This window comes from Gallinula chloropus, assembly GCF_964237585.1.
Source record: "Gallinula chloropus genome assembly, chromosome: 13".
NCBI classification, from domain to species: Eukaryota; Metazoa; Chordata; class Aves; order Gruiformes; family Rallidae; genus Gallinula; species Gallinula chloropus.
Genome location: NC_140098.1, coordinates 1,417,650 through 1,430,383, shown reverse-complemented (window position 1 = coordinate 1,430,383; position 12,734 = coordinate 1,417,650). Strand labels below are relative to the sequence as shown.

Below are 12,734 nucleotides of genomic sequence, written 5' to 3'. Positions count from 1 at the left end.
TGATGCATCTTATTATGGGTTGGTTTGTATCAAGTTGTGCATCCACACCTGGAGAGAACTCAAAGTGCCCAATCTCACTGCAAAGGTCAGTCAACAGCTTTTGGCTAATTCTGGGTATAGACTATACCCAAGTGCATTATGTATTTTCCTGATGGTGAACACATGGCTTGAACATGAAATACATTGTGCTGAGCAAGCTGTTGTTTTGACTACCATTGAGTTGCCAGGTAGCTGACTGAGAGCAGGTGAGACACTTTCCATCTGCAGAAGAGACTCATAAATCTCTCTGTGTACTTAGAACTGCAGAAGAACTTAACAAACCGAGCCTGGAGCCTTCATCCATGTGTGAGGTCTGTGGTTGCATAAATAGTTTTGAACCCAGCATTTGTTAAGAACATGTGATTTAAAAATACAATGAACAAGTATCTGTGGAATAGGAGAATTTAATATCAGCAACGTGCTCATGTATCTGTTTTTTAGCACCATGGTACTTTTAGATCTACGGAATATAGAGGCTCTTTGAATAAGTTTCATCTCTGCAATTTCTCCTGCATTGATTGTAATTATGCATGTTTGTAATGTATGTACGTGGGAGACTATAAATATATGTTATGTATTTGAATAGTGTGTTGGCAATACTTTTAGATATGCATTCATTATTAGTGAAAATAATGGTAGCTCTCTGGAAGTACACTGTGCTGTTGCCATTAATACTGGCTTCATTGATTATCATCTGTATGATCACAGAATAGCAAAGGAATTGATAATGATTAGAAACTGCAATGTTCAGAGGGCTCATTTTGAATGAGTAGGGTGTTAATACAGGGTATCTGCTTCACCATTAAGACTAGGAGAGGATCCAAAACCTCTTGTGTTGCCATAAATCCAGGCGTGAATTGGGTGATGGGGCTTGTACCTGCTACTTTAAGGGAGAGAGGTGTTTGAATTTATAATCTCACAGGCAGAGTAGTGATGAAGGAAGAAGATCTCACTTCCTTTGAAGTCTAATTAACTGAATGTCACATAAAGGCAATTTGACTCATTCTGAACATGATTAAGTTTTCCAGTAAGCATGCTTTTCTGTTTGTTTTGGGATGCTGTCTGCTAGTGGGACATAGGGGCTGACTGTAGATGTCTCCTATGTCAAATAGAAATTCTTGTTACGTTTTTTGATGTTGCTCTGAGAAATAAGAGGTCAGCTTTTAAACACAGGCACAACAAATAAAGCTACAGGTGTGGAAAACTGTTTCACATTTACAACATTTGTGAGGTTTTCAGCAGAAACCAATATTCATTTATCATATTCATTATGCCTCTCTATCATTCACCTAGACCCTATATAATTATGTGTTTAATGATCTTTAACCTTCACATGAACACAGCCTGCTGAAGCTTGACGATTGCTCTAAATTATCATTTGCATCTGGTAGCAGAGAGGAAGTATTACTTGGAAAAAAATACTAGGCTTTCTGGCCTAGAATTTCACTTCAGCTGTGATTTAACTTTGTGGGTATATGATGATGTTTTAATCTTAAATCCAAACAATGACATTATTTTGAAAAAATGGCTCTTCCAGCGATCATCTTAAGGCCAGTAATCTTTAAGACAAAAAAAAAATAATGTATTAACTTGTCTCCCTGAGCAGCCAAAACTGCAGTACCAACCAACAGGAGAATGCTGTTTACTTTAATTAACATAATTTAAATTACGCTGACTTTTTTTCCAAGTAAAAGCTGATGGCAACTACAGAAAGAAAAACAGATTGAGTTTTTTGGAAGGAGGACTCAGCTATCACTTGATGTCTATGTGTATGTTCATGTGGGTTGGGTAGGAAGAGTGAACTGGATTGAGTCATTCATATTTACAGACAGTTGAAGTGCTTTTAAAAAGTCGTTAAAACAATGGTGTGGTAATAATGTGTTGGCCAGCAAAACACAGAGGGTTACGTTACACCTCTTGTAGTCAGTGGGAGTCTTGCTATTATTGCAGAGCAGAGAATACACTGGTGGCCCACGATTTTGTATATATAATAAACCAGATCAACTGGAAAATCAGACCTGACTGCTGTTGTCCACTGTACTCATTGCAATAATTTGAGAAGCCTTTTTAGTAAGGTACTGCTAATGGGTTTTCTAAGCTCTTATCCCTGAACAGCTAATTTGCAGATATAACTGTATGGGACCAATTATCTACTGAAGAACCTGTGGACCCTACTTTTGTGGTATGACATAAAAATCTACTTGTGGCTTGCTGTAGCCAGTGTTAAAAGGCAGGGTTTTTTCCACACCTATTTTAATATCCTGATACGGGTTCTTATAGCAAATGGCAATGCTGCCTGGCCCTAGCAACCACTGTTATAAATTAAACAGTGAAACAGATAACCGGCACAATTTCTCTGGAGCCGTGTGATGGGTTGAGCTTGGACGGATGCCAGGTGCCCACCAAGCTGCTCTATCACTCCCCCTCCCTCCTCAGCAGGGAAGGGGAGGGGGGAATTAAGATGGAGCAAAACCTTGTTGATCAAGATAAAGGTAGCTTAATAAAAGAAATAAAGCAGAAGGTCATGCATAGAAGCAAGGGAAAACAAGGTATTTATTCTCTGCTTCCATCAGCAGGCAATGTCCAGCCACTTTCTGGAAAGCAGGGCTTCTTCAGTGCACAAAATCACTGAGTTGTAGGGGTTGGAAGGGACCTCAAGAGATGGAGTCCAACCCCCCTGCCAAAGCAGGTTACTCTAGGACAGAATGGTTTCTCTGGAAGGTGAATGTCACCGATGATGAATGCCCCTTCCTCCCCATAGCTATCAGCTTTTTATTGCTGAGCAGATGTTGTGTAAATAGTATGGAATATCCTTTTGGTCAGTTTGGGTCAGGTCTCCTGGCTGTCTCCCCTCCCAAGATTCTGCCCACACCCTCTCCCCCCACCCAGCTACTGGTAACAGGGGGAAAAATGCTGGAGAGACAGCATGGTGTGTGCCAGCACCACTCAGTAACAACCAAGACACTGGTGTGTTATTAACATCTTCCTGGCTACCAATACACAGGACTGCGAGGGCTAATGAGGGGAGGATTAACTCCATCTCCAATACAAACTGCCTGCACATAACTAAGCCAACAGGAACAAGTCTAGTAGTAGTTGCCTACAAATCTAGTAGTAGTTTCAAGTCATATTACATCTATCTTAAACAGGTTGTACATATTTCCTTCAGATTTAACTTCTGTGAGGCAAAGATTAATAAATCCAAGTTACATTTTTAAAAGAACATTATTCACTGATGGTTGTTCACATTGAGTGTGTTGAATTTAATAGCAAATAGAATTTAAAGTATTAGTGTTGTATATTTAAGTCATTATCCTACATTTTTTTAATGTATTGTCACAAATACACGTGGACCACCAATTGGTATGCTTGCCCTTGCAAGTTAAAAATATTGAAGATAATCTGATTATTACTCAGCTCTGTGCCTAGAAAAAAAAAAAAAATCAATGGAATTCCCTCCAGTTTTCTTAAGTTCGGGCTTGTAATTAACAAAAACCTATTTTGCCCATATTGTTTCAGGTTACTGTAACCCTGTCTTGCTTTCTGAAAAGCCAAATACAATCTAAATACTTTTTCTAATGGAACATTGAGGAGAATGGAAGCTATGTCTAAGGATAGTTTGTACATTTCTGGAAACTTGCTTTAAAAAAGCTTTCTTTCAAGGCAAATATTTTTAGAATAAAAAGCTCAACCTTACAAGTTCTGCTAACAGATGAGTTATGTTTCTAAATTTCCATGAATGCTGTCTGTTACAACATTTACATAGATGCTAGTGTTTAGCCATTTTCAGACACCTGAAAGTAAACTTAAATTAATAATTAAAAATAAGAAGTTGGATTAAAATTTGTGTTATTGTGAATCCTTCATTCACCCTTTAGTGTAATACTTTAAGGACACTTTTTGCTTGTTCATTTCTGCCGATAATAGTTCTGAAGACGTTTACATTTTAGAACAGAGATTTAATATATATATATATCAGTTGCTTTTTAAATAGAAAGTCTAATTATGCCTATAATTACATTCACTTTTGATTAGTATGCATACAAATCCCTACTATCTTTGTGTAGTAAAGCTGAGATCTGGATCACTAGAACTAGGTTAAAGTACAAAAGAATAACTTGACAAAATGTGTGGTTAGACCAATACAAGAAAAAATTCTGGGTGTAATTTTTGTCTCTAATTTTTTATTTTTTATTTTTCTTTTTAGTTACACACAGACTTGGATCCTGGCAGCAGCAAAATCAAGTATATTCTGTCAGGAGATGGGGCTGGAACAATCTTTGTGATCAATGACAAGACTGGAGACATTCATGCAATGAAAAGGCTTGACCGTGAGGAAAAAGCTGAATACACTCTAACAGCTCAAGCAGTCGATAGGGACACAAACAAACCTCTGGAGCCTCCTTCAGAATTCATTATTAAGGTTCAAGACATCAATGACAATGCCCCAGAGTTTGTTGATGGTCCATATCATGCCACGGTTCCAGAAATGTCTGTTGTAGGTATGTGCATTTAAACATCAACCAACTTTGATTACTCGCAGTTTAAACTATGCCAGTATTCCATTGAGTTGTTGATGAATAATAAGATATTTATTATGTTGTTAGCATCAATTTACATATTTTCAAATCTCTTCTTGGCCAAAGCTTTCATCTGCAGCACAATAGTAGAGTCCCTTAGTAGTAAGAAAATGACTAACAGATGTATTAATGTGTCTTTCTTTGTCCAACAACACTTTAATGGGCTAAATTTATATTCCCCTTATGACACTGTAGTTAGAGTATTGTTATTGAGAAGGATTTATCAAGATTTGTTCCAACATGACACTCTAATCCTATCGATATTTTGTTGATGTTTAATTATTTGTTTGTGTATTTTCATACACAGATGTAGCACTTGCAGTATGTTGATACATACTTATTTGTTTTCCTCTAAGTGCAACTGTAATCAGCCAAAAGCAGTGAAATGAAAGATGATGTGCCTGGGAATTGATGGTTAGGCTCTAAAGTGGACTTAACCAATTAGCCATAGGATTTGCACAGAAAATGGAAGGGAAAAACAGAGAAAGCTGTAGAAGAAGATGGTGAAAAGGGAAATTAACTGTGTGAAAGGGGAGAAAAAGAAAGGAGTAGGAAATAATCTTCTTAAGTTTTACTTATATTTATTTTTTTTGCAAGATTAGTGTGAATCTGTTTTCTCATACATTAATATATTAGTGGGTTGGGGGGGCTCATATTCTGTATTTGTAAGCGTGCAAGTGTGTACTTAGAAGTATGTATTTATGTACTCAGGTTCTGTCTCTGCTGACACATAGATACTGAGTGTGGGTGATCTTTAGCTGTCAATAAAGCAAAAAGGAAGTAAACCTATCAAACCAAAAGAGTCAATTTGAAGGTAATGTAAGATTTCAGTAAAAGAAAAGACATCAAAATCTGTCCATGAAATGCAGAGTAAATTCTAATGTTTTCTAGAATTAGGTTGAGGATAATGTTCTTTTCAGTAATTTGTCTTCATCTGTCAAAGCAAGGTAATTGAAGGAGTGCCAAGACACTTTGTAAAGTAAAGCAGCACCCTATCAGAAAGTTTCAGAAACACCATTCTCTCTTATTTAGTTAAAAAGAGGAGGAATGTGAGGAGCCAGAGTCATCCTCTCTCATTCAGTATAGCAAATTGTACCCCATCATTTGCAAATGTAGGTATGGTGTGCTGAATAGACAGTGATACCTGAGGCTGCTTTTTCTTTTTTTAAGAACCCTTCTCCAACAGCTCTTCTTATCTTGGTTGCACTGAGTTTCTTGTGCTGAAACTGATAGATGAATTTGCAAGCCTTCATGCCAGTTCTTTTACTAAGCCATAGGTTTCATTTGGTAAGTTATTTTTAATTGCACAGCAGCACAAGCATAAAATGCACCTGCTTTTACAAAATATTTTTGCAAAGGTCTAGGCAATAAAATGGCTTAATTAAATAGAATAAATTTTTAAAAAAGAAAAATGCAGGAGTAGCAGAAGGGGGATGAAAACTTGAAGGTTGTTAATCCTTGTATGAATAGTAGTTGTTTGTAATTATAGGAAAATGAAAATGAAGACATGTGCAGACAAGAAAAGAATACTTCAGGTCACCAATACTACTATAAAATAACTTATATCTCTGCATATGAGTAGTATTTATGATCTATAGTAAAGAAGGACTCCTATCTATGGACTATTTACTGTAAAGCTGAGGATAAACCCCACAAAAACTTTGATAGGAAACTAGTCAGAAGATCAGATTAATAAAAACCTAGTGAATTGGTTTACATGAGGTTTACAGATGGTAACATTGCAATGAGAGCAAGAGAAATAAGAGTTAAAAAAATAATCATGGAAGAGAGGGAAGGTGAAACAATTGAGAGAAGCATTAGGGTGGAGGAGGAGGGAAAAATATGAAGTCATGAGAGATTAATAAAAAGAGAAAACTTTATCTGAGAAAATGTTGTCATGGAAGAAATGACACGGGTGAGAAGGGATAGCTTTTGGAGGATTTCACCTGTTTCCCCTAGCATGGTGGAGGAAAGAGAAACAGCTCTTCATGGAAACACCTTTGAAATCATACAGTTCCACATTTTTATGTATTCTTAGGCTGCATGGAAGTTTCTAGTCGAAAATGAATTTATTCTAACACCACATACATAGGTAGAAATTTGTTACAGGTTATCTCCAAGGTCTTCTATTTATTACCTTTATTACTGTAGCTATGCAAGATTTGCACATTTATCCCTTATGATCCCTGAACTCTGCATGTTTTTATGTGACAGTTCTAGTAGTGTGTGTTTTCAAGCTATCTCTCTAAAGAAGCACAAACATGCCTTCCTGCTCTTTTGTTGAGAAACAAAACCTAATTCTCAGCTGCCACTTAAACTCAGAATATGTTTGCCATTGCATTACATGGGTCATGAATGATTGTAAAATCTAAGCAGCACACGCAGTCAAGTCTGAATCTTAATCTCTGATGGAACCAAATTTCAAGGCTGGAAAGCTGAAGACAAGAATGTTATCCCTTCAACAGTGTTGCCATTACTATTTCCTTTTGCCTTGCTCTTTGAACCCCCAGGTCACAACACCGAGAGCTGTACTAAATGATGCCCTGTAAGTGATTTAAATTTCTTTAAGCTTTGTTAGTCCTTCTAAAATTACTTCAATTCCTCTATAATGTTTACAAGAAAACTGTCTCCTTTCAGAGTTCAAGGATGATTTTTTTTTTTTTTTGCCACACTTAAGAGTATTTCACTTCCATTACCCACTTACTTAATTTACCCTAAAGACATCTCCACCCACCGCTAATTTCAGCCTTGACATTTCTACAACACAGTCATTACTAGGTAGTGTTCTTATTCAGGATAAAACAAACTTCTGCTAAGCCTCTTCTTTCCTCAAAATGCTTATCCCAATTCTGACTGCTCTGAAACAGAAGAGCAACTCACATGCTATATATATAGTACTTATATAATAAGGATGCAGTACAAGGCATTTTATTTTTGGACCTCTGTGGAGAGCAACGCATCAAATGCAGATGAACACATTAACCTTTCATTATTCTGGAATGTAAGGCAGAGGTTCTAAGGCAATTAAGTTTTTCTAATAGGTGCATTAGATACTGGTCTGATGTTCCTTGCCATTCATATAAGAGCTGTCTTATGAATGTCAGTGGTATTTGTGCATGAATATATCTAGAACATGAGTGATAGTGCTATGGGACTGTGGAAACTGCAGTGTATGTACAAACGGTCTGCATGTGATATGTATGCATGTGTGTGTAGGCCAGTATATAAGATTATCATATGTACGTGGCCAGAATCCAGCCTGTTTGATTTTTATCTTATGTTTCAGTGATATCTGGAAAATCCTGCTTCCCTACTAAAACAAAAGAAAAAGATTTGCACAGCTTTCCTCCTACTACTTGGTGCAAAGACAATTAGTATTACACTGTGTTACCTCCGGTAGGAATGATGCTCACTTTTCAGCTGTCTTCACAGAACACACACCCACACACACACTGAATGGTGTGTATCGTCACTGCGCTCAAAGTTATTTTGAAATACTTTATTTCTTTCTCTGAGGAAAGAGAGGAGCACATTCCAGAAAAAGTTTTGAGAACTAAATTGAATTTTCCCTTATTTCATCCTCGTGTTCCCTTTTTATGTAACTCCTATATAATCTGCCATAGTAAGCCCCATTCCCCAACTCCAAAATGATGAATTTGCTTGTGAAACTAGTAGTGCATGTGGAGAATATGTTCTTTGCTAAAACTGAGCACTTGAATCTCTTAGTTCTGATATTTACTTCCTTAAGGAATTAAACATCAAAAAGTGAAATCTGTGGAGTCACTTCATTGTAACAGTATTGCTTTTCCAAATAGGAAATAATTTAATTTGTCTATAAGTCTTGTTTAATCACTTGTAAATGTGAAGGGTTGCACTGGTAATGAAACCCAGTTAAAAACCCTTTTAAGAGAGATTCAGCTAAGCTGCTGGGAGGAAGAACCCCATGACTCATTTTCTTTCCCCCCGTTTGTCTGTGAGCTCTCTATATCTGCCTGCAATGAAGATAGCATATTATGTAAAGGAATGAGCAATCTTAGAAGATCCACAAGGGTTATTGGAACTGGTCCTGTAGCTTATTTAAAGAAAAGGAAAAGAAAAAATCCCAGCCCTGCTCCCCCCCAAGTACTTTCTGTTTCAGTGTTGCTACACAGAGCTTCCTGAATTCCCTAAAAGCAGGCTGCAGAGGTGATAATGGGAGCAAAAGTGGATATTGTCTCCCAACAGTATAGTTACAGGATCTATTTTTTTTCAGGAGAGGAATGAGGAGTGAAATTTCCTGATTTTGTTCTTAGTGAAGCCAAGAGTGTTTAGACAGCTAGTGTCATGTTGAAAGACAGAAGACGACAGAAGTAGAGTGACAAACGTGTTGGTGAAATAAAAAAAGGACACAGATGGAAAAAGAACAAAAGCCATAAGGGAAGAAATTTCTCACATAGTTTGTCTGAATTAAGGTAAACAGTCAAACTTTAATAATCTCCAAATATTAAGAATTTCCCTGACAGCCATTAAAATACCTTGCATAAAGTATATACAGTGGGATTCAGTCTGCCATTGCTCTCAAAATGCTTTTGCCTTTCACACATGAAAACCTTATACAGTGTAAAAAAGCTTAGATTTGTCCTTAAATGCTTCCATGAAAACTGTTTACTTGGGGGGAAGGGTCTTTATTGAAAAAGGTTTAGGCTTTCAGTTGAGTCAGGATATCAGTTTCCAATTTTGGCACAAGCACATTTACTTAGCAATGTTTTCCTTTGGATCAAAGCTTGCCCTTGATTACACTACTGTAAATAAGAAATAATTCCCTCATTTTTATATTTCTTTCAAAAGCAGAACAGCTATTCAGTGTAGCCACAAATGGTAGAAGCACACTGCACACAGTGTAGCTTTTCTTTCCAGTTTTCCCAAAGATGATATTTCTCTTCCAGTTAGAAATTGTTTGCAAAAGGGCAAAATCTGCTGCATATGAGATCAACATGCAATGTTGGATAGGAATAATGGTAAAATAACTTGATAAATTAGAAATTTCAGCTGAAAACCTGACCTGAAATGCTATCAAGATCAACCACATTGTCTTACTGGGTTTTTTCCTATGTATTCATTGATTTTTAAGGCACTGAGCATGACTGCTAAATCAATGATAGTTTGTCACAAAATTGTAGAGCAAAAGGACTATATTACTGGGGTCAACTGCAAATTAGCCCAAAGGGTAAATGCAAAGGCAGTGCAAAAGCTAAGAAGGAAAACAAAAACCCCAGCAGATGTTGCAAAGCACAGCAACAATGTAACAGCTGTTGGGAAATGTATATCTTCGTGTTGTCTTGTTCCTCTGCTTGTTCATCTTGTGCATAATCAAATTCTCTGGCTGTGGTACTGAAGAGCACCTTACGTGAGAGGGTTACTTAGCGAGCGCGCACGTGGGTAAAAACCAACTGACACTCGGTTCCAAAAGCAACGCCACAAGTAACCCTGACTAATTGGCTAGGATGTACTCACAAACAAGGCAGTCTTCTCCTTATTTGACTTGTCACTGAGCCTTGAAAAAAAGCATATTTTTGAGTCTGTGCTATTATTTTTGGACCATCCATTTCTCATGAGGTCCGATTTGGAAATGTTTATATCTTTTTATATGGTTCTTAAATGACTGTTATGAGCTCAAGGACCATGGGTGAAGTTATGGTATGGCTCTCTAGGAGTTTATCTTCTGGCCCTGTAGTTGCACTGACCTATTGTGTCCTGACTGTACTAAGCTAGCTCATTTACTTTGTACAAAATCAGTAAAATCAGTGGGATTGGTCAGAACACTTTGTACCAATGGCAGCAGGTACTTGAATGTTCAGGTTCTGTAGATGAAGTCTGGTTCTTAGACTTAAGTCCTAAATTACCTGTGCAAAATGTGTAGCTATTAATGTGTAGTGATTTCTTAGACAAAAGCTGCTTTCTTTTTTTTCTCTCTCTCTCTCAACTGTCAGCAATTTGTCACAGAATTTCTATTTTTTGCACACAACATGCATTCCCTTTGCACAAAGGAACATTGTGCAAATGACACACAGTGAAGATAAACTCCTCAGGAATAAGCCATTTGGGTCAGAATTGAAGTCAGCTCCTTATGGAGTTCCATCTAGATGAATGCTGTTTCACAAGATGGGGACAGACAGACATAGCTGTCTGTTGATCATATGATGGCAGAGCAGAGAAAATTTTGGCAGTCTGAGGTGCATGCTTCTCTAGTCCTATGTGATCTGCAAGAATCTGCCCTACTGTCATTTCTCCATTTGATTCTTGTCTCGTAGGCACAGACATCTTGTTCTTGCAGATACTCTGCCTCTGAAATTCTTTGTGATTGCTTTCATTTGTAAATATCAAGCACATCATTGTATTGCTGTTCTGTGACTGTATGAAAATAAGTTTGACTCGAGTTCCTGATACATTCTCTTTTTGTGACAAGTTAAAATCTTCTCTTAGCAAGGATTTGTCACAATTTTCTCAAATTTAAAATTTTGAAGAAAAAATGTTTTAAACAGTGGTAGTGGTTTGGTTTTGTTGGCTTGGAAAGATGCCTGTGCATTTCTCCAAACAGCTACGCTTATGACGTGAGCCCATTTGCTGGCAAGTGGGTGATGTCGAAGGGGAAGACAGGCAGATGAGAGGAAGTAGTCGGGTAGAGGTTTCTGGCAGGCTGAGGCTCTGTGACATGCCTCAGGGCGGGAGTGGAACGTGTTCGCTGTTCTTGCAACTGTGGGAAATGCAGACAAGCTCTAACCACCAGGTAGAAAGTTCTAGGTCAGAAAATTAAATTCTGAGTGATAATATTTTCACAGAAACTTTCATTAGTGTAACTTCTGTCACTGCTGACAGAAAAGATATAGCTTCAGGATGCTGGGGACCAACACTCCTCAAACTCTGTTAGTTCAGATGGCCTGGTTAGACGTCTCCTTGATGGACACACTTGACATTTGGGAAAATGCAATTCAGATCCAATTCAGAATCTGTTTTCTTTTTCTTTTTTGATTTTTCCCTCCTGGCACTGGTCATTCCCTACCCTGCCCCGAATCCATACCTCTGTCTTTGTTAAGTTGCTGAATCTGCAGCACTTAATGTTTCTTCGTGAATACAGATGAGCAGTTGCCCGTGGAGCTGATGTCAATACGGCTTTCTCATGAATCAGCCGGTACGAGTACTGCTGGGCAGCTGATTCAACTGCACCCTTTCCCTGGGGCCCAAACGCTCTCTGCTGCCATATGCTTGCTCCACAGCAGCCTGAGGGGGCAATATTTCAGTTGGCTTTTGCAACCTGGATTGCAGTTGCTGGCATTATAGGCTTCACTCTACCAAACAAAACAAGCAGAGCATCAAAGCTGCAAGATTATCCCAGCCATTTTCTCTGTTCACAACAGAAAGTTAGAAGTGAAAGAATTTCTGCCATAAACAGCCGGGGCTACTTTATTATTTATTTATATTTTATACAATCCACCTGTGGATAACCTGAAACCTCCATCAAAATCAACAAGCCTTACGGTACTTTTTTTCATGCTTGGAAATGTAGTGTAGAGTGATCATCCAATTTTTACAGTCTTTGCCTGGGGACCTCACAGAATGAATGCTGATGAAATAGTCAATTGATTAGAGACAAGCAGTCTTTCAAAAAGTCCTGAGCAAAAGAAAAGCTATTTCCCACATCTCTCACAAATATCAATTAATATTCCATAGTGAGGGTGATATCTAAAGGGAGAATAAAAAATAACATGAAAAGGAAACATAATTCTTTAAGCCAAACATAAAATATGTTTTACCCTTCTACCATTGCCTGTGATGTTCCAGACTGTATTCTAATCCTAACAAACAGCCACCCAGGGGAATTTATAAAGGAATACCTGCAGGCTCTCTAATGGCACCATCTTATAAGTTGCAGAAAGAAAGAACTGCCAGCCATAAATCTGAAAGGGCAGTGTCCTTTCTTATTAGAGTCACACAAGCTAAATCCAAACAGTAGGTAACATCAGCAAGGATAATTGCAGAAGTTATCTGTATATCTAGATCTCAATATATATTTCTGATGTAAAACATTTTTGTTTCCAGAATTTCTCATTAAACAGGCAGCATCAGAATTCTAAAACA

The 12,734-nt window shown here is 37.6% G+C and overlaps 1 protein-coding gene across 1 annotated transcript in view; it reads left to right on the top strand.

The window, feature by feature from the left end:
• The window catches only part of CDH8 (cadherin 8), a gene marked incomplete at both ends in the record, with an annotated part of 131,169 nt that overhangs the window by 33,413 nt on the left and 85,022 nt on the right, over positions 1 to 12,734 (top strand). Inside the window, one exon of the mRNA XM_084269891.1 lies at positions 4,247 to 4,541. Coding sequence (XP_084126017.1) covers positions 4,247 to 4,541 — 295 coding nt within the window. The remainder of the gene's footprint in view (positions 1 to 4,246; positions 4,542 to 12,734) is intronic.